Consider the following 21,665-nt stretch of genomic DNA (forward strand, 5'->3'; position numbering starts at 1 on the left):
CCGGGCTCCGAATTAACGTCCCAAGAGACCAGGCTTTAATTGGCGTGACGCTTGGACCTCGCCGAGGACGCGCGGCTCTTTCAATTATCGAGCGACGGTCTGGTCAACCACGTTCATGCGGCTTTCTAATTTCTCGTAGAAAGAATTCTTGATCAATTTCTCCCCGCATCTCCCTTTTTTGGTCGCGGTACTCTGAATTGCGGGGGGTAACGCGTCGCGTCCCGTCGTGCTCGTTCGCATCGCTCAAGCCGGTCGCGTTTCACCGCGCCGATCCGAGAAAATTGAACTTTTCACCGTGGCCTGGCTCCGGTATCCTTCTCCCTCTACCTTCTAACTCCGTGTCCTTCTTTCTCTGTTTCTCGGACCGTTGAACACGGGACGGAAGGGGGCAAGCTAACGAGTCGGCGGATTATCGATTGATATTCAAGATAAAAGCCCGGCACGTTTCCACCGGTATCGGTAGAGACCTCCGAGAGCAACGAATTTATCTGCGACACGAAGCGTGTCGTTTGGCAAGATCTTGGTGCACGTAAACGGTCTCCCCCGAGAACACTAATAGCCACCATTAACGGGCCGGTACGTGATCCGTTCACACGCTCGCGGATTCCGGGAACCGATCTTTCCGTTTTCTGCCTCGTGGTACCCGAAGCCGCGCGCGTTGCCTCTGGCAGGAGCGCGTTGTATTTCTGGCCGCGGCGTTACCGTTCTCGCTTGTCACCTCCGCTCAGAGGGACGAGGCTCCGGCATTACCTGGATGAAAAAAGCTATCGATACAGGGAATCGAAAGGACCGAGTGTCTCGGGCTTCTTCTCGAACCGCAGGGGTTACGGACATCTTGGGAACCAGTTGGCGTGGCAGCAGCTTGTAATACGTTTAAAAGTTTGTTTGTGAAGAGAGTAACGGAAGTTGGGTGTTGTATACTTAATCCTGCGTTATTTGGTACTGTGTATGTCGGAATTGAAAATTGCGGAATATTATTCCTTTAGCTATCTTTTAACGTCTTTATCAGTCGCGACAGTAATTCGAAATACAATGTTTCTTTAATTTTTCATCTTCATTTTGATCATCGTTCAAAGTGAATATTAGAATTTTTATTTCTATATCATAAGTATTATTTATATTTATTTTCTTATCTTTTTCGAATTCTATTTTAGCATCGTCGTTAAATGGAACATTCTTTCCGCAAGTCAAAGAAGAATTTCCATTGAAAATCGCTCGGAAATGAAATTTGCTTGCGTCCAATATGCACCGCGCGCAATTCTCATTCGTCCCGGCTAGCTCCACTGAAAAGAACAAACATAGAAATTAATATTCCGACGAGTTCTTAACTTCCTTCCGAGTCTTTCTCCTCAGGTGTGACTTCCGTCTCGCGCAAACAGGAAGAGGATCCCTCAGAACGATAAACAAGCGTTACGTTCCCGTCGGATCACCGCAATCGTCGGCGATTTCAGGCCGTTGCGTCGCGTTGGTGTGTTCGCCATCGGTTCACGGGGGATTAAACTGGCTCGCAAGATGCGAACGACGATTACTCCATTGTTATTCAGCGGACGGAGCGATTGTCGATGCACCGGCCGCGCGCCGTTCTCCGCCGCGGGATACGGGTTCAGAGAGGCATAATTTTGAAAAACGGCCGCAGATCACCGCGCGACGCCGAGATGAAATATTTTCGGGCCTCATGCATTATGGATGCGGTGGACAATTATAAAGCAGTAACATATAAATTTAAAAACACGGTCCTCAGTGAATATAAAACGAAGCGGAACATTCTTTTGCGATCTTCTTGCAAGAACTCACACTTCTATAGCGGTTACCAATGTTTTCTTAACACAAGTCTCCGTGTATTTCGATAAAGTATTTATTTTGTTTGTTGAACCCTGAACGGACCGGAAGTATTTCAAGTTTACTTACGCCAAAAAATACCGTAACATAGATAACAAGCAGAAACAAATTCACAAAAGTGACCTAGCACAGTATTTAACGTGTTAATTATAAATATCACAACAATAAATGTGATAAAAATAATAAAATAATTTTCGCTGCCATATACACGGCATTGGAGCCAGTAAGTAAAAGTAGCGTGCCGCTTATATGGCGGCATTAGTCCGTTAAGGGTTAATATATACTTTAACCCTGTTTTGTTCAATCCTCGTTGAATTTATTCAAGAATATCATCGCTATCACTCATATACCTGCTTTCCCAACATTTTTGTACAAACAGTCAAGAATAGTTAACGTTACGAAATTCGCAACATTCACCACGATCCCGACTTGTCGCATCGAGTTACCATGAAACACGAATTCGCGAAGAATACCGACCCAACAATTATCCGAACAATGCGCGAGGGTTAACGATCTAGAAAACGTGTCCACGGAGTTCAAGGTTTCCTCGGCATCCAAGATGTCCGCTGGTTCTCGCGAATCGTTACCCTATGAGCTACTTGACCGGCCGAATTTCGTGGGTGGTTGAATCGAGCGAGGCGATCAATCGTGGAAAAGACACGCGGAAAAAGTCGCGGCGTGGGCAGACATTCCTCCGATCGCTTCTCCGTAGGATCGCTTCTCGAACGCGCGTTGCACAACTAACATACAATCGGCCAATAGAGAAAAGGCTGCGGTTGTGGGGCCGCTGGCTCGCTCGCGCGCGCGCCGCGGAGAACACACTCTCGGCCCTCTCTCGAGCTCCCTCAAGGTGGTCTCGTCTAAATATAGCCGAGTGGAGCCCAGAATAACAGCACGTCGCGAGCCGGCAATGACCAAAGCCCACCTCGTTCACCAACCGACCAGGATAACCGACCAGGTTGGTCAGTTTTGTCTACCGGCCCCGAGGACTCGTTCCTCACTCGACCCGACCGACCTGGCCCGGCCTTAAAACAATACGATCCTGTTGCGTTCCCTTTGTTGTTGGACGACCCGGTCTCCCTCCGGCCGGGGCCACGAGGGGGGCGACTGGTTTTCTAAACCCAGACCAGTTTCGTCTACTGGATCATCGATCACCGGGGGCGTTTTATGCAAACCTCCGGAGACACGTTTGCTTGGACGCTGCGGCTTAGTTACACGCGATTGCACCCGGGCTACTCCTCCTTCAGTCCTGAAAATGATTTTGTCATTTTCTTGCGATTTTGTATCATTTGTAGTTACTCTTCAGTTGTTGGACGATTATTTTATGATGCGATTGGTAAATGTTCTTTGATCAATAGGTATAATTAATTCTGCTGCGTTGTTTGGGTCTATTTAACTTAATCCAGTTTTCATTGTCTGAGCACCATGCTCGCTTAACATTTTCTAATATATAATTTAAATATCTCGTTTTGTTAATGATGTCTTTAAGTTTGAGAACAGCACAAGAAGATTGTAACCGGAGTGGGTATTTCTTTGTTAGTAATACGTCAAATCTACGAGAAAATCGAGGACTACATTAAGGTTGAAAGGTAGTCTTGTAATGCCTAGACGAACAGGCGGCGAGGGTTTTATTATTGGATTTAATGAATACGAACGTTACTCGGTTGGTATCGGTCGAAGGGGAATATTACGGGTATCGAGTTTTTACGATAAATATACGTTTGCGATAAATAAGTCATTTAATGTAACCTGATTACATGGTAATGATGAGAATCATAATGTAAGCGTTTTTGCGGCCAGAAGTAACTTTCTATAACTGTTGAGAACGACCGACTGCAATTACCTCGATCATAGGAGTAGGTCAGTACCAATTAACGATTACGGGGCCGGGGGGGGGGGGGTTACTCGGAAGCGAATCGACCATAGCATTTTAATCGCCGTTGCCGGGACTCGCCGGCACATTTATGGATTGTCGGCATTTTTCCAGAGGGTTTTCAAGAAACAAGAATTTCAATTTGTGTAAATTAGTTATAAAAATCTATATGCGTGTAAAGTGAGCGCTGATGTCTAGCATAATCGAATCGGGATTTTTACAGGCTCGGTTCTCCGGACCGTGAATTCTATGCAAATTTACAACGTGCAAGGCTGCACGATGCACAATGAAACACGAGAAGCCTGAATGAAAATTTAATTAACTTTTCATTTTATTCGCGGCTGGAATACGATCTCTCAATGAAAAGTACAAGTTGCCAATTAGTTCCAACCACTAGAAAAGAAACTCAAGGAATCGGGATTTGCATAAGGATCCACGGTCTACTAATTCCGGCGAACGCGCCGATCGTTAAGACCAAGCGAGCCAGAATTTCTCGCGCGTGGCGCGCAGCCTAAATACGATATCTCGGTCTTAGGTTCGGGATATCACAGAATTCAAGAGTGAATTGAGAAGGAGTGATACTCAGAGTTCGGGTTTTCCTAATTCCTTCAAAGTTAGGGCGGTGGATTTCATCAAATTAACACAACCTGCTGCATCATTGCTTCCTTCTCATCAATCGCGCGAACATTCGTGACTAGCAATAATAACTTCGTCATTTCCAATGTTCAATCATTTCCTCCCATTTGCTTATCCGAAACGATTTTTTATTTTCCCCAAACAACAATACAATAATCTCGCCGTCATTCACTCCCGCTCTCAGTTTCCTTCTGAATTCAATGATCCACCGCCGGTGACAGACTCGAAGTCCCAGGGTTCCTATAGATCCACCGATATGCGATCGTGTGTCTTTTTGTCGGACCCATTTCCGTCCAATTTGGCCGTTTCCACGTGAAATTCCACGCAAAAACAGTCAGTCGAATTTACGAACGACGACCACAGCGCGGAGAGCGAAAAGGTGAGGGACGTGGAGTGTGAGACAGGAAAAAAAGGAGCAGCCGCGGACAGGTGGGTAAATTGCTGATGATCACGGCTTCCTGGAATCGTGGGAGGACCAGGAAAAAAGGAGACTAAGAGCCGCGCAGGGCGGTCGGGCCTCACGGTCCCCGGTTCTCTGGTAAAAAATTATATACCTCCGGCGTTTTCTTTTTTTTCAAAAGGCTTTATCCGCGCGCGCGCGAGCGCGTGCTTGGGCTCAGCTGAATACGATATCCCCGACAGGTACAGTCGATATCCTGTATCAATTTCTCGCGCACCGCGTCGCATCCCAATTTCGTTTATCCATTGTTCGCCGCAACAATGTAGCCGACGAAAAAATTACATCATTTGACGAAATGGATAGATGCTTCCTGTGCTCGAGCGGATGAGATTCTCTCTTTTCCTTTTTTCTTTTGCCCTATTTGGTCGAGCGCGTCGAATACGTGGTTGGCTCGAGATGCAACCTTATTGGCCTAGTTTGCACCGCCGGAAACAATGCTGCGGAAGGGATCACGTTCGATCGATAAATTAGGGACGATTTCCGTATATCGCTTGGAGATAGTTTCCCGTGATGGTAAAGGGTATTTGTGCGAGGATAATCCTCCGACTTTCCTGCAGGCTGATCCTCTTTTTCTATTAGTCAATGCCTCAGGTAGAGGAAGTGCGATTTGATCGCTAGACCACGAATTTTCATACAAATCAGCGTTCTAAACGCTGATTTATGAAGGAGTATAGTAGATACGATTTTCTTTTCTCCAATAGAAATTTCGTTTTATTCTTAACGAAAAATATGCCCGATGTGCTAGATTTTATTAAAACCTTAACTCCGGCGCATTTCGCATGATTGGGAATGCCATGAACGCATAAACATCCGTGGCGCGCTGATTACTAGACCGTGGAATTGTACCTACACAATTCACCGCAGATTGATTTTATTCGATTCGCGGAGGGAGTATAATTTCATTTGATCCGATCGCGGCGAGCAGCTCGCAATCGTCTGAATTATCATCCTTACCGTGTAATAAGTAATAATCAGTCGTAGATTTCACGCATTTCCGGTAAATCCAATTAATCTGTACAATTCACGCAACGAAGTCCGCCAAAATTTAATGGAACTTCCCTTCGAATCGAGTGGCTAACCCTGGTCCAAATCGAATTTCCGTTTCAACTTGAAAACTTGTAGTTCGTGCGGCTGGTTGAGACCAATCGCATTAAACTTTCCCTGGCCGTGCCACGACCATCGAGAGAGACAGAGACTCCCGACCAGTTATTCGTGCGATATCGAGGTGAAAATCGGCGAACGAGTTTCCCTCAGATTCCGTCCGAGTGATCGATAGAGCGAGGCGAGAGAGAAAGACGCGCCAACAGGAAGAGTTCCTGGTACGATATTGTAATGGAAAAAAGAAGAGAACTGTATCGAGGGGAAGGAGGAGAAGAACGGAAAATGGATCGCGGAATGGAGCTGCGTCGTCCGCAAGACGGTCGACCACGGTTCCGAACCGGAGAACTGACCCCCAGTTGTCACATTTAATTTATATGTTAATAAGCGCATGTCACATTTCAACGGTACGGAGGCAACCGCCCCGTGCACTTCTATGTGCGGCTCACGAGAAGAGAGTTGCCCCGTTCATTCCACTCTCCTCCTGCTCTCCTTCGTGGTGGCTGCCACAGGTTTATATTTAACCGCGCGCCACACACCATGGCACCCGGTGCAGCCCACTTTGCCGCGTTACTCTCCTGCCTTCTACTCTCTTTCGATCTCTTGTACCACTCTCTCTTTCCTTCTCCCCCTAGCCCTTCTCTCTGGACCCTCTTCTTCTTGTTCTTCTTCTTTTTCTTGTTCTTCCTCCACCCGCCTGTTCTCCCTCATCTTCGTCCTCATCGTCGTCTTCCTTCTTACTTCGCCGACCGAAACCCCCTTCCTCCTCGTTTCAATTTTCTGCCTTTTATTCTTCTGCAGCGTCTTCCCTTCCCTTCTCTGCCACCTCCTGTTCTTCTTTCTCCTCCTCTTCTGTCGAGCTTCTCGCGGTTTTACTCCCCAAGATCCGTTTTATTTGATGACTTTGCTGATGCCTTCCAACTCCTCTACCAGCGAAACGTTGTTTCATTCTTTCCGAAGATCTCCCCCACCCTACTAAGCGGATCCTACGGGTGTTTCTTCCCACAGTCGTCCCGGGCCACGTTCCACAGAACACCGGGTTCCCAGGACGAACGATAATCGTTTGTTGGGTTTCTACTTTCTTTCGGAGTTCCTGACACAGATCTTTCGGCCTTCTTGCGGGGAAAGGATGATTAGGATGCTGGTGATCGGTATTTTCAGTTTCAACGGTTCGTCTACTGATGGTTGTCCGATAGCTCGGATTTCTTCATCAGTTTTGCCGATAATAGCGGTTACTAGACCGTGGATCTTTATGCTAGCATTAAATTTATGAGTCGATTCAGGGAAATTGGAGTCCGCCGAATAGAATATAATAATTGAATAAAATAATGTAGATACATCTTCGTCCCTTTGCTTCACTTCGTTTTATATTATCGCGATAAATGCATAAAATTTGCTGGCTAGCGAGTCGGCAAAAAGTTTTTGGCAACACAGCAGTTTCTTCGGAAATTCTTATTTGCTGCCTTTAGACGTAGCATCGACGAGCTTATTAATACGAAAACCACCGATCGGAATTACAGGCTTGTATAGTCTTGCAAAAATTATAAAATATTATATTTACTGTTTGAAATTACAGTACATTCGTAAATAAATCAATATATCCAATATTTTATGCTTTCGATAACGTTACAGAAGGAAATCTTTCTAAACCTAAACCAATAAAGTGAGTCACTTAAATTATTTAATAGTTTTAGAGTTAATAAATTGCTGGTAGATGAAATACAGTGAGCAATCGTGAATAATGGTGAATAACTGGGGATAATAGTGAATAATCTGTTAATCTTGCTTTCTAGTTATCGAAGTCCTAGAACTAAACGATCATTGACATGTGGCTCGTTTGTTTCCAGAAATGCTCGGACTATAAGGCCTCGAAGGTGAACACGTTCGCGAGGACCGAGCCGCCGGACACGCAGGTGACGAAGTCGGTGATCGCACTGCTGCTTCACTATGGCTGGAACAAATTCACGATCATCACGGAGATCGCTTGGTCGACGGTCGCCCGTTCCCTGGAGGAACAGGCGACCGTGAACAATCTCACCGTGAACCACTACAAAACCGTCGAGGACCGGCACACGTGCTGTGAGGAGATGCTTCCATGCTGCCAAGGCAGCGTATGGTTCCAGCTTATACAGGAGACTAAAAATATGACCAGGAGTCAGTCTAACTTCCATATAGCTCGGGGCGATCGGATCTTCCGGGCTGCCGCCTAAACGAGTTTCCTTTATGAGCCCCTTAGAAATATCGCTGATCGTTTCAGAATTCCCACCGATTTTCCGGTTTCATTAAATCGAATGACATCGTTTTGACCTACATAAATTCACCAACAGTAGTATTGATCAGTAATAATGTTAACCGTCAGTACAATGCAACAGTACTAAAGAAAATATTAGGAAAAGTAATTCATTCATATCGGAAAAAGTGACTGTGATATAATACCCAAAGTCGCTGTTCATAAAAGTTTCTATCAATTAAAGGTATTGTTGACTTAGAAATTGATGATGAGATCAATGAATGTAGTCCTTAATTTTCGTCTCTGGTTCACTGAAGATCCGATCTCCACCGTTTCGAATCGCTGACACACGACTAGCATCGGTATCCAGACCGGAGCTTGTGAAAACACCCCGAAGAATTTATCAGTCGCACGGTTTAGTGATTCATGCTCGTAGAACGCTCGATCTTCGAACGATCTCGGCCGCTCAGACTTCATACGTTACAGTTCACCAGTTCCGTATCGACCATTTCCGCGCGTTTCCCTCACGGTACACTCAAGCCACGGCAGTTCCGTTCGATGATCTCATTGATTATAATTAGATCGTGGATTTTTATATATGTCCGTATTGCTCACGAATGTGAGAAACACGATAAATATAAAATGGAATTAAATTTTATATTGTTTTTACATGTAAAGAGGCATATTAACCCCCCTTTTCCATTCGCGTAATGGTTCGCTATAAGATTGCGACAAAATTAAAACCGCATTTACGGAATTTATACTTAAAATATATGAAATCCATTTCCTATGAAACAAAGAGAATTAGTGGAATCCCCCGTCCCAGAATATCAAGCCGGATTTGTAAAAAGGAAACTTTAAATCAAGTTTAATAAATATAAAGATCATTCGTTTCCATTAAGTCCCCATGAAATATTATTAGAAATCAAACGGCGGGAGGGGGGGAGGGGGAAATATCGTTTCACAGTTAAAATCGTAACAGAGAAAGCAGTAAATTTCTATTTAATCCCAATCTTCATAAATTACGCCGAGGAAACTCGATTTTGCGCGAAGATCTTATCGAGCAGAACAGCCGTGGTGATTTTCTAACGACAGCGGAGACACAAACGTGAAAGTCAGTTTCGTTCTGGAAATCGGTCAGCCTGTAGTGTCCAGGCGCATTTCGATCCTCTGCTGCGTCCGTGGCCCAATAACGGTGAACCATGAACCTGTCCGCAGTCTACATATTCCTGGGCACGCCGATGTCACTTATCGACATGATGAACGCGATGCAGAACCAACGGCTGCTGGACAACGGGGAGTACATGGTGATACACGTGGACATGATGACGTACTCGCCGCGCGAGGCGTCCAAGTACTTATGGAGTGAGTACGAGACACCGACCCGAACGACTCGTGAAATCCGATTGACCCGATTACCCCGGCACCGGGGTTCGGTCTGTTCCTCGCGGCTCCTTCGCCGGAACACACCGTTCCCTCGTTACTCCGTCATTTCCGTGTCTAATCCCCCGATTAGAGCTGAACGCCGCCACGAGTCGGGCCCGAGAACGTCGGCTCATGACCCAGTTCGTTCGGCGGTCGCTCGCTCGCTCGCGACCATGTTTTTCAAAGGTCGCGTTCCCCCCGGTTAGCCCCTCGTGAAAAACCTTCCGTTTCCTGACGCAGCCGGTAGCTGGATGGTCTTTCGATTCCAGAACCGGAAAACTACAACCAACGCAACTGCTTGGAACCGAAGGACTTCCTGAAGAAAGCTCGGTCCTTGATGGTGGTGGTGTCCACACCGCCCACGCAGAACTACGAGGAGTTCACGAAGAAGGTTCGCGAGTACAGCAGCAAGGAGCCCTTCAACTTCGTCATCCCCGAACTTCTGAGGAAATACGAGAAGGTATTCGATACCTCCCACTCTATCCCTGTTTGTTCGCGGTAAAATCGTTGGATGAAATCTAACAAGCTGAAAATCAATGGTTCGTGCTTCTCCGTTTCCAGTATGTCTCTATTCACGCGGCGTACCTCTACGATTCGGTGAAGCTGTACGCGCGGGCGCTGGATCAGCTGCTGCGCGACCAGCCGAAGCTCACGCTCGAGGAGATCGCGAGCAACGGCACGCTGATTATAGAGACGATTATCAGGAATCATACGTATCAAAGTAAGTACGTGTAATCCGGGACCGGGTGCAATTCGAGTTGCGAGGATAGATACCGTCGGGAATAGATAGGCATGAAGTGGCAGTACTCAGTAACGATCAACGGCCCAATAACAGCGGATTCGATTAACAATCCGGTCAACGGTTTGTTTACACAGTGGCTTTCATAATTGATCTCGATCTTTGGATCTGAATCACTTATTATCCAGAATATTTATTATCTCGATGATCTATTAACTATTGTCGAGATTATTTATTGCCTACATCATCTAAATTATTCAGATTATCTAAATAGCCTAACCCTTCTGTCGGAATGTAATTATCTCGAAAATAGGCAGTGACAGAAGTAACAATTCGCGTTTCCCGATAGGTGTCAGCGGCGCGACGATCAAGTTCGACAAGTTCGGCGACTCTGAGGGGAACTTCTCGGTGCTGGCCCTAAAGAAGGACCCGTTTCGTTTCAACAATTTCTCCTGTGACTATCAGATGAAGCCCGTAGGCCAATTCCAACAGGGTGAAACTCTAGTGAGTGAGTTGTTTACAGCAGCTATCCGCGCGGATCGTGTGTGTTTCTTTCTTTTCCTTTCTTTTCCTTTCTTTTCCTTTCTTCTCTCTCTCTCTCTCTCTCTCTCTCTCTCTCTCTCTCTCTCTCTCTCTCTCTCTCTCTCTCTCTCTCTCTTTGTCATTTTTCTGTTTGTCCCTTGTCTTTTGTTAATCGAATTTACGCCGCGATCACGCGACACCGCTCGGTGTAACAAGACGGTAACAATAGACACGTTGATCCGTCGTGTTGCGCAGGTGTACAGGCCGTCGGAGGCGATGGACTGGCCGGGTAAAAATAAACCGGAAGCGGAGCCAGGCTGCGGTTTCCTCAATGAACACTGTCCGAAAGACGACACGCACCTGCGCAGCATCGTGGCCGCCGGCGTGCTCGCGGTCTTGTTGTTCTGCGCTGCGGTGATCACGATGAGCATATACCGTCGGTGGAAGATCGAACAGGAGATCGAGGGGCTGCTCTGGAAGATCGATCCCAACGAGATACACGGTTATCCTCATCTTGACAACATGATGTCCTCCCCTAGTAAGGTAAGGACGTCTCATTCTCGCATTTCCCGTATTGTTCCGCCGAGAACTCTTGCCTTTCCAAGGTCGTTTCCCCCACTCCGCGTTGGACACGCCTCTTTCACAACTAGTCACGCCCATAAGCAATAAATGGGAGAAGTCGTATGAGAGATTTTAATAACAGATACGGGAAACCCATATAGGCGCGATTAAAGATAATTAATATTGATCCGTAACTAGTTATCTTGCGATAAACGTGAATAAAGTGTAATTAGTGTTATTGCGGACATTACGACATAATTAAATGCAAGAGCCCATGGACGAATAAACGTAAATACCGATGGAAAAAGCTATGATTCTTCAACAAGCTTGTTATACATTTCCGTTCCAGTTAAGCTTAGTTAGTGCAATGTCCTACGAGTCAAGGTGCGGCGGCCAGGTGTTCGCGCAGACCGGCCATTACCACGGGGTAGTAGTCCGTATAAAGGAGCTGAAGTTCTCGAAGAAGAAGGACATATCGCGGGACGTGATGAAGGAAATGCGTATCCTTCGGGAAATCCGACACGGTAATCTGAACTCATTCATCGGGGCGTGCGTCGAGCCGATGAGGATATTGTTAATTACGGACTATTGCGCCAAAGGAAGTCTTTATGTACGTCGCTTCTAATCTGCATACCTTTTTAATATCCTCCGCCCGAGTTGACGCGAGCAATTTCGTTCACGTGAGCCGTTCTATTGTTTCAGGACATCATCGAGAACGAAGATATAAAGTTAGACGATATGTTCATCGCGTCATTAGTTCACGATCTCATTAAGGTGAGTATCTCGATCCTGAACTTTCGAATGTCCGTTTTCGCGGTTCCACTGAAACGAATGGTTTTCCTCGGATCCAGGGTATGCTGTACATTCATGAGTCATCTGTGCTAGTCTGCCACGGTAATCTGAAGTCTTCCAATTGCGTGGTGACCTCTCGGTGGGTACTGCAAGTTTCCGATTTCGGGCTTCACGACATGAGACACTGCGCCGAGTCCGACAGCATTGGTGAACATCAGTATTATCGAAGTACGAGACGCCGATGATGCTGCCATTATTCGGTCTTTTCTTTTGATTCTTCAAACAGCATGGTCAATGTTTCTTATACTTTTCGTAGACTTATTCTGGAAGGCACCCGAGCTGTTAAGGAATCCCAATGCTCCGATCAGAGGCACCCAAGAGGGAGACATTTACTCGTTCGCTATAATACTGTTTGAAATCATTGGTCGGAAGGGACCGTACGGTGGCGTGAATCTAGAACCCAAAGGTAACTAATTAGTAATGTCATTTACTTTTGACGATCGAGCTATTAACCGTTCAATCAAAGAACTTTTTATCGATTTAAAAAATGTTGCAACGATCAGTTCTGTACAAATATTACCGTTTACGAATTGACAGAAATCATAGACCGAGTGAAAAGGTTCCCAGAGGATGGCGAACCACCGTTTAGACCTAACATAGAGATATTGTCCGAGTCCGAGGCGGATTGTGCCGAATATATAGTTAGTACGATTACCGACTGCTGGGCGGAGAGTCCAGAACTCAGGCCCGATTTCAAGATGATTAGGACGCGTTTAAAGAAAATGAAAGCGGGCCGGCATCGCAATATAATGGACCAAATGATGGACATGATGGAGAAGTACGCGAACAACCTCGAAGATCTAGTCAGTGAACGTACACGCCTTCTTTTCGAGGAGAAGCAGAAGACGGAGGATCTGCTTCACAGAATGCTTCCTGAGTGAGTGCACCATTTTCGAAACATTCTATAGAAACTCATCATGACATACATTCATGAATGCATACATTTATCTTGCAGACCCGTAGCTAACTGTTTGACAAATGGTATCGGTGTAGAACCAGAGGCCTTCGACCTCGTCACCATTTATTTCAGTGACATTGTTGGCTTCACCGCTATGTCGGCAGAAAGTACACCGTTCCAGGTACGATCTCCATGATTAATCATAAACTAAATTCGGATGTATCTCTACGCATTGTAATCACCTTGACAATCGTTCTTATAGGTTGTAAACTTTTTGAACGACCTGTATACTTTATTCGACCGCATTATTAAAGGGTATGATGTGTACAAAGTGGAAACAATTGGCGATGCCTACATGGTGGTGAGTGTTCCTACGATTAATCCACTAAATCTCTGCTACCATCTGCGTTCACGCGATTTCACGGAGATCAATCCTTTCAGGTTTCCGGTTTGCCCATAAAGAATGGGAACAGACACGCCGGGGAAATTGCGTCGATGTCCCTGGAACTACTCAATGCCGTGAAACACCATACCATAGCGCACAGACCTCAGGACACACTTAAATTGCGTATAGGAATCCACACAGGTAAAATGTCCGATAGAAAACCTTTAACAAACTAGCTAAAAGTTGATAGAGATCTATAAAAAAAAAATAATTACAGGTCCTGTGGTAGCGGGTGTAGTTGGTCTAACTATGCCCAGGTACTGTCTTTTCGGAGACACGGTGAACACTGCCTCTCGCATGGAATCGAACGGCGAACCGTTGCGCATCCACATAAGTGGACAGTGCAAGGATGCTTTGGACAAGATTGGTGGTTACATTATCGAGGAACGCGGTTTAATTCACATGAAAGGGAAGGGAGAAGTGAAAACCTACTGGCTCACTGGTGCCACGGAGAAGGCCATACAAAAACGAGATGTGGGTGTACAATTTTATAGAAACATCGATTACGTATTATCGTAATGAAATAAATTTTCGTTAATTACTAATGTGTCCAATACAGGTAGATGTAGGTGATCTTCCACCGCTCTTCTGCAGACCTAGGAGGAGTCCAAAATTGAACTCAGATTCCCGTCAGGCTTCGTTATTGGCTGGTCTAGGAGCAGGCAGTCGAAGACAGTCCAGTGTACCACGACCAACGCCTGACGACTCCACGTCACAATGCGGAGGTTCCAGCCCGGTACCGAGATCTTTTAATTCTAGGAAGATTGAGCGGTCTCCTCTTTACGTAGCCGATAGCGTGTCGAAGACAACTCTGAACAATATCGCATTGAACGATGCCGAGACTCGGGCAATGAATATTAAAATGGCCCTCGACGACCTTCTCATTGACACCAGGCCAAAGTTCCGCCAGAACGCGAGAGTTCTGTCAACGATAGCCTCGTCCTCTTCCACCAGCGACTATCCGTTCCAGAACATAATGCGGGAATCACGATCTCTTGACCCGTTCCCTCTGGAACTGTACAACAAGAGATTCGAGTCGCCGAATTTTTCGTGGAAGGAGCCGAAGAAAAGCTTCCGGTCGCTGGAGAACTGTGACAAGTGTACGCGGTCGAACTCGAAGACCAACATTTCCGGAAAAGTTTTAAACAACAATTATCCAAACGGTAATGTGATAATAGTGCCCCACACCGATGGTTCTCCTAACGAAGCAGAGACACCGTTGTTAGGGGATGAGAGTGGCTGTATCGGGGAGGTGGTACCTGTTAAGCGTTGGCGTTCTTTGGACCAAGTGGCATCCGTTCCTAGCACGGACAGTGTGCCAGACAAGAAATCCTCTGCGAGAAATTCGATTAGAAGCTGGCTAGTAAATCTGTTCAGTGGTAATGGTTTGCGGAACAGCGACGTTTCGTTGAGGCGTGGTGTTATCGCGGGGTACGATATACAATCAGAGCGTGAAAGCATAGTTTGATAATATTATATAGCTTCTTCTCTCCTCGGTGAGAGGGAACGAGGGAACGCAAGAATATGGAACCCTGTGCTATGAACCGTATGAGTGCACAAAAAAAACAAACTTTCTTACAAGGTTTACGAGTCATAAGCATGATGTATTGTTGCCATTTTTCTTTTCTCTTCTCTTCCTTTTTTTTTAGTAAGTAGATACGAGGAATGTATGGGTATAAAAGTTACCGATCGTGTATATTTTTAATACCTAGATATTTTATAGAACTTGTACTAAAATTACGCGTTGCATCGGCGGCGAAACGTGTCTTCTACATAGTGCGGGATTATATCTATTAGAGATCTTTCTTCTTTTTCTCATTTTTTTAATCCAAAAGTCTAATGATGAGAATAGAAGCGAACTATTTTATAAAAATGATTAACCAAAGTACACAAACGCAGAGAATCATTAGGACATATATCTTGAGTTTAGCACAAAACGATGATTCCCTTTTTGTGATGCAGGAGAATGCTGACGCGACACGCATATACAATATTACTGTAGCGTGTTTACGCACGCGACGTTCGAATCCACGCGATTGAGGCATATGTATGTATATACGTATGTATGTATGTATGTATGTATGTATGTATGTATGTATGTATGTATGTATGTATGTATGTATGTATGTATGTATGTATGTATGTATGTATGTATGTATGTATGTATGTATGTATGTATGTATGTATGTATGTATGTATGTATGTATGTATGTATGTATGTATGTATGTATGTATGTATGTATGTATGTATGTATGTATGTATGTATGTATGTATGTATGTATGTATGTATGTATGTATGGATGGATGGATGGATGGATGGATGGACGGACGGACGGATGGACGGATGGATGGATGGATGGATGGATGGATGGACGGATGGATGGACGGACGAATGGACGGATGGACGGGCGGATGGATGGTTGGATGAATGTATGTATGTATGTATGTCTGTATGTATGTATGTATGATGTATGTGTGTATGTATGTATGCATGTGTGTACGATGTATGTATATGTATATGTATAATTCTATACTTGTTCACTGAAGGAAAGCAAATTATCCGTATGGCTGTGAAAAGTGAACTAGATTGTACCTAAGGTGCTTAGTAATATATCATCTTGTCAAATGTATATAAGTGAATAATAATATATCAATGTAAAGATAAAAAATGTAAATTAAAAGAAATATTCTATATTCTGTAAGAATCGATTAAAGATACATCTTTTCAAATAATGTATAATTTGATTTTTTTAATAAACAGTTACATTTTGTTCCCTTTTTTACTTTTATTTTACAGTTTTAGTGTACAATACACATCTATGCACAACACTCATTCTTCGTATAATTTATGAATTATTTTACAAATATTTATGAGATATATTTATACAGATACAGCATACTAATTGAAGTTAAGCAGTTCAATCTTGACCTGAAAGGAATTTTGACATGAAATCAGTTGGCTTTGGTTCCACCGTTTCTCGCCAGTAGTCCATAAGACGTCCTTGAGGCATCCATACATTAAAAATTTCTTCAAATGTCATCTTTCCCTAATACAGTTGCTTTTTATTGTTAACTATTATTAGAGTTTATTTTTATGATGATTTCATACCTTGCTAATAAGTATGTCCTGGACTCTTAAATCTGTTATGTTAGCATGTTTCATAAATTCTTCTCGTATCTTTTTCTTACAATCTTCATTGGTCTTAGGGATATCATACTCCAATACTGTAACATAAATAAGCAATGTATAAAAACATAATGATTCTGTGCAAAAATATCAGGAAAGTATTTACTTCAATTGAAAAGAAAATAGTGGTATGGTAATACAGAAGAATAAGACTATTTTTATTGCAACTAGGTTAGGTAATATCACATTTAGTTAACATCAAAATTAAGAAATGTTGATGTACGTACAAGTTTGTGGGATCTGTCTAAGGAACAATTTATATAATCCTAGTGCTCTTCTGCGTGCATCCTGTTGATTAAGTGAGAGAATTGGTTTCACCTTTTTTACAACTGGCCTCAAAGAAGTAGCCATCTTTGTGTTATACAGATACTACTTTGGTCATGTTAATCTTTAATCAGCCTATCTCAATTGTGCATACTATTAACAGCGTGGATACTTACAATTAGTAATCACATTCATTTAAATAGATTTTAATACGTAAAGCTATTTAAATTCGCTAAATCAATATTTCTATTACGATTATTCACTGAAACTCTAGTACCATCTATAGTAAAACGCTCCACCTATTAGGCGATTAGAACAGATGTGGCTGGGTTTTAAGTTTCTGCTGTCGGTATCATTTATTTACCAGCTTGGATATTTTGTCACGAATAGTACCATCAGTCAATATCTAGTTTTAGAAAGAGATACTACTATTTTCACAATTCGTTATTAGTAGGAGTATGATTCGTAGATGATATTACATGTAGATTTTGAAGTTACATAAATGGATGAAAAATATCTATTATAGTTTTGTAAATATGTTGAAGTATATTTAAAGTATCATCAGACCTACATGTTAAAAACATTATGAGATTGAATACACGTTGTGACATTGATTAAGGTAAAGTACTTTATTATGTTTAATTTTATTTTAATATTTTATTTATTCTAGTAATTGAATGAATGAATTATTCCGTTTATAGCTTCTGACGTATGCATCTACTTCAGTACAAATTTCAAGAAATTGTACCTGTTACTCCATGTATTCCATCATACCAGTTTATACGTTAACCTAAATCCTATGGATATATCATTCCTTCAAAAGTATTGAAAGAAATAGAAAGATTATGGCTTATGATCCAGGAATTATATGCTTTCAACATTGTTACTCAAAAAGTATTTTTTGTAAAAGTGTTCCAAAACTATGTCCAATTTGTCAGTCATACATTTTAGATTACAATATAGAACCTTTCCTTGTTCCATACCCATACATAAACGCAGTGCATCATCCAACTGCTATAATTGTTAGACCATCCCAAGGAACTTTCATAAATGATTATAATATTTTTGAAGACTTGCACATAGGAATAACAAATTCAATAGGAGATATATTTGAATACTGCAAGGAAGGATTAATTTTAAATGATCATTTAAAATGGATTAACTGTATTGCATTTAAAATAATTCCAAGTTCTTGGGATAACCATTGGGATGAAACATTAAAAAACATGTTATACGATACCAAATGGAAGTCTAAAAATTATAATGAAACCACTTGGAATTGTTTTAATTTCGTTATGGAATTTTTGAATAATTTACAGTATATGAATGTAAGATTTCTGAATAAAGTAGACATGTGTAATGAGTTCATTTTACCAAAGATTCAAGATGCAATTAAATATAATTATGTGTTTAAAAAACTTGAAAATGATGACTTTTTTATATCATAAACATCTCATTATTTTCTTATTTAATTATTGTTTTATTTATATATTTATAACATATTTTTTTGTATTTGTGTATGTAATTCTAATAAAATCACAATAATTTATTTGGAAAAATACACAGAGTATTGTATTCTTTATCCTAGGATCGTTAAATGATAATATGAGTCTCACAAGAATTGGACTGCTCTCTTTGGGAAGATATAGACAAAGGTTTTATCAGAACATAAGACATATATCGTCTGATATTGATGGAGATACATTTGATGTTATTGTAATTGGAGGTGGTCATGCGGGGACAGAAGCGTGTTCAGCTGCTGTTAGAATGGGTGCTAAAACCTTATTAGTTACCCATAAGAAAAGTACAGTAGGTAGGAGTTGCAATTATTCAATGAAATGTAAGTGTATGAGTTCAAAATATATTTCTTGTAATAGGGGAAATGTCATGTAATCCATCCTTTGGTGGAATTGGTAAAGGAAATCTTATGAAAGAAGTTGATGCTTTGGATGGAGTTTGTTGTCGTATATGTGATCTTTCTGGAATTCATTTTCATATATTAAATAAAAGAAAAGGTCCAGCTGTATGGGGTTACAGAGCACAGATTGATCGTAGCTTATATAAGAAACACATGCAGAAAGAACTTTTCAATACATCAGGTTTACAGATATATGAATCCTCTGTCGAAGATTTAATCATACACGGAGATTCACCAAGTTGTCAGGGAATAATTCTTAGTATGTTTATATTAATTTCAATATATGTATGTAACTATATATAGTTTCTTTCATAAAGTTAAGAATTTACAATGAACTTACTGCAGAGGATGGAACAAAGATATACAGCAATGCGGTTGTCATAACGACTGGTACTTTTCTGAAGGGTCAAATTAATATTGGTTTGGAAAAAAGACCTGCTGGAAGACTTGGTGATGAACCAAGTATTGGTTTAGCTAATACTTTAGAGAGAATTGGATTCAGAATGGGACGATTGAAAACTGGTATATACACATCTTTTTAACTGTCTTTTTTACATAATATTACATTAATAAAATTATTCTATTTTTCTTAGGCACTCCACCACGAATAGAGAAATCTACTATAGATTTCTCCAAATGTACTGTAAAAATACCAGACGAAGTACCAACACCTTTCTCATTCCTAAATGAATCCGTTTGGATACCCGCTGAGAAACAACTAAACACTTATCTAACATACTCAACGGACGCTGTTGCGAAAATAGTAAAAGAAAATTTGCATTGCAATTCACATGTGACAGAGGAGCTTACAGGACCTCGGTACTGCCCAAGCATAGAAAGTAAAGTGTTGAAATTTGCAGCACTTAAGCATCAAATTTGGCTTGAACCAGAAGGACTCGACTCCCCGATTACGTATCCATCTGGATTATCGTGTACGCTTCCTGCGGAGAAGCAGGAAGAGTTAATTCGATGCATACCAGGATTAGAAAATGCCAAAATGCGTGAGTTTTCTTCTGTTTCTTTCATCCCTTCTTTCTCTTCCAAAAAACTTTTTAGTCAATAGTTAAGGACTACGATGTTTTCATAGTGACACCTGGTTATGGTGTTGAATACGACTACATAGACCCTACAGAATTGAACGTTAAATTAGAAACCAAGAGAATACCAGGACTGTTCCTCGCTGGACAAATAAATGGTACCACTGGCTACGAAGAGGCTGCTGCTCAGGGTATCGTGGCAGGTGTTAACGCCGCAGCCAAGGTAATTAATTTGTTTAACAGACCTTTTTTCTAATTACTTTTGGACACTGTATTTAAAATTCATATATCAGGTACTTAAGAGGAAACCGTTGATAATAAGTCGCACAGAGGGCTATATAGGCGTCCTGATCGATGACCTTACCACTCAGGGTACAAACGAACCATACAGAATGTTTACCAGCCGTGCAGAATTCAGGATGTGTTTACGACCAGACAATGCGGACGAAAGGCTCACCAGAAAGGGTTACGAGACGGGTTGCGTGTCGGAAGAAAGAATGAAAAAAACGGAGATTGTTTTGTCGAAAATACAGGATGCTATAGAATTACTGAAAAACGAAGTCAAACCAGTGCAGCAGTGGCGAAGATTGCTGAAATGCCGACAAACGAAATCTACTCCACCGAAATCGGCCTTTGAGGTGTTGAGCGATTTTCCGGAAGATGTAACCGTTGAAAACATTGCCGAATTATTTCCTGATCGATTCCTGCATTTAATCGATAATCCGACGATTTCACGAAGATTGAAGGTATTAGAAATAATCACCTGCAACGCGTCTTTATCTTTTTCACTACAATTGTACATCAGAGTTGTCTCCTCTTATTACAAGTAACATCAGTAAATCAGTATATACTCATCGTTGATTATTATGACCATCCAATTGATCTTCTAGATAGAAGCGATTTACGCGCAACACATCGAAAAACAGCAGGGCGAGGTCAATGAAATTCGCAAGAATGAACAGATGATCATACCTACAGACATCGACTACGGATCGTACGTTCTCAACTATTTTGAATAGATACGCTGTTAATGTAAATTAACGACTACAATTGATTTCGCGTGTTATTTCAGGCCACGATTGTCCATGTCCATAGAAGAAAAAGAGAAACTATTCAAACTGCAACCATACACGGTACGTACAACTCGATAATAAACGCTTCATCGCGTATCTCCATTCTCAGCGTTGTTATATTACAGATAGCGGCAGCCAGTCGAATCTCAGGCGTGACGCCATCGTCCATTCTGCGACTCATCTATTATATAAAATCGAATTCGTGTTTCGAGCACACTGTGTAATTTCGAATTCAGTTTAAATAAATAAGTTTACATTCGGACCCAGCCTCGGATGTTCCAGATATATTTATTTATGTATCTTTTGTACACGAACAAGACGAAGCTAATGGCAGAGCTGGAGGCTGAGAATATCAAGCGGAATCGTTCACAAAACACCGACCCAAATTCTGAGGATGTCACTCAACTATGAACGTGTAAACTTTAGACTCGCGGGCACGGTAAACAGAGAGGTCGTTGCCTCGGTGGTTCAGCCGCCGGATGCGACGTGCGGGTGTACCGTCATCGATCTTCCTTAAATAAAGACTCGTCCATTCGATAAGAATTATCGATGTTTGCCTCTGTTTCGAAATACTGTTAACCCCGTGGAATTAATAACAACGGACACG

At 42.4% G+C, this 21,665-nt stretch overlaps 3 protein-coding genes across 5 annotated transcripts in view; 2 read left to right on the top strand and 1 right to left on the bottom strand.

The window, feature by feature from the left end:
- Window positions 1-16,355, top strand: part of LOC116435173 (receptor-type guanylate cyclase Gyc76C) — a 38,939-nt gene extending 22,584 nt beyond the window's left edge. The window contains exons 3-18 of the mRNA XM_076372184.1: window positions 7,754-8,060; window positions 9,355-9,501; window positions 9,831-10,021; window positions 10,123-10,282; window positions 10,650-10,804; window positions 11,078-11,365; window positions 11,733-11,993; window positions 12,086-12,157; window positions 12,235-12,403; window positions 12,492-12,641; window positions 12,773-13,112; window positions 13,191-13,314; window positions 13,396-13,494; window positions 13,575-13,719; window positions 13,796-14,052; window positions 14,138-16,355. Coding sequence (XP_076228299.1) covers window positions 7,754-8,060; window positions 9,355-9,501; window positions 9,831-10,021; window positions 10,123-10,282; window positions 10,650-10,804; window positions 11,078-11,365; window positions 11,733-11,993; window positions 12,086-12,157; window positions 12,235-12,403; window positions 12,492-12,641; window positions 12,773-13,112; window positions 13,191-13,314; window positions 13,396-13,494; window positions 13,575-13,719; window positions 13,796-14,052; window positions 14,138-15,046 — 3,774 coding nt within the window. The 3' untranslated portion in view covers window positions 15,047-16,355. The remainder of the gene's footprint in view (window positions 1-7,753; window positions 8,061-9,354; window positions 9,502-9,830; window positions 10,022-10,122; window positions 10,283-10,649; window positions 10,805-11,077; window positions 11,366-11,732; window positions 11,994-12,085; window positions 12,158-12,234; window positions 12,404-12,491; window positions 12,642-12,772; window positions 13,113-13,190; window positions 13,315-13,395; window positions 13,495-13,574; window positions 13,720-13,795; window positions 14,053-14,137) is intronic.
- Window positions 16,255-17,277, bottom strand: ND-B14 (NADH dehydrogenase (ubiquinone) B14 subunit). The gene is made up of 3 exons (XM_031994450.2): window positions 16,994-17,277; window positions 16,689-16,804; window positions 16,255-16,626 (listed from the first exon to the last, which is right to left on the bottom strand). Exons 1-3 carry the CDS (start codon window positions 17,115-17,117, stop codon window positions 16,498-16,500), a joined length of 369 nt encoding a protein of 122 aa, XP_031850310.2. The 5' UTR covers window positions 17,118-17,277; the 3' UTR covers window positions 16,255-16,497.
- Window positions 17,278-17,342: 65 nt separating this feature from the next.
- Window positions 17,343-21,320, top strand: LOC116435171 (5-taurinomethyluridine-[tRNA] synthase subunit MTO1, mitochondrial). 3 transcript variants are annotated; one of them, XM_031994446.2, is made up of 11 exons: window positions 17,343-17,649; window positions 17,732-17,924; window positions 18,619-18,843; window positions 18,908-19,207; window positions 19,294-19,470; window positions 19,542-19,949; window positions 20,036-20,208; window positions 20,279-20,731; window positions 20,876-20,979; window positions 21,058-21,118; window positions 21,184-21,320. In XM_031994446.2, the coding sequence occupies exons 2-11, from the start codon at window positions 17,876-17,878 to the stop codon at window positions 21,280-21,282; spliced, it is 2,049 nt and encodes a 682-aa protein (XP_031850306.1). In that variant the 5' UTR covers window positions 17,343-17,649; window positions 17,732-17,875; the 3' UTR covers window positions 21,283-21,320. The 3 variants fall into 3 exon arrangements, with proteins under 3 accessions (XP_031850306.1, XP_031850307.1, XP_031850308.1); XM_031994447.2 differs by lacking the exon at window positions 17,732-17,924; XM_031994448.2 differs by lacking the exons at window positions 17,343-17,649; window positions 17,732-17,924 and having other exon boundaries at window positions 18,694-18,839.
- The last annotated feature ends 345 nt before the right edge of the window (window positions 21,321-21,665 follow it).

This window comes from Nomia melanderi, chromosome 11 (assembly GCF_051020985.1).
Source record: "Nomia melanderi isolate GNS246 chromosome 11, iyNomMela1, whole genome shotgun sequence".
Classification (NCBI taxonomy): domain Eukaryota; kingdom Metazoa; phylum Arthropoda; class Insecta; order Hymenoptera; family Halictidae; genus Nomia; species Nomia melanderi.

What these genes read in the sequence shown, in the direction of transcription:
- LOC116435171 (XM_031994446.2), top strand. Translation starts at nt 17,876, where the DNA reads ATGGCTTATGATCCAGGAATTATATGCTTTCAACATTGTTACTCAAAA. An exon ending in ACAGACATCGACTACGGATC is followed by an intron (nt 20,980 to 21,057) that starts GTACGTTCTCAA and finishes GTGTTATTTCAG; the next exon opens with GCCACGATTGTCCATGTCCA. An exon ending in TCAAACTGCAACCATACACG is followed by an intron (nt 21,119 to 21,183) that starts GTACGTACAACT and finishes GTTATATTACAG; the next exon opens with ATAGCGGCAGCCAGTCGAAT.
- ND-B14 (XM_031994450.2), bottom strand. Translation starts at nt 17,117, where the DNA reads ATGGCTACTTCTTTGAGGCCAGTTGTAAAAAAGGTGAAACCAATTCTC. An exon ending in TAGACAGATCCCACAAACTT is followed by an intron (nt 16,805 to 16,993) that starts GTACGTACATCA and finishes TTTATGTTACAG; the next exon opens with TATTGGAGTATGATATCCCT. An exon ending in AGGACATACTTATTAGCAAG is followed by an intron (nt 16,627 to 16,688) that starts GTATGAAATCAT and finishes CAACTGTATTAG; the next exon opens with GGAAAGATGACATTTGAAGA.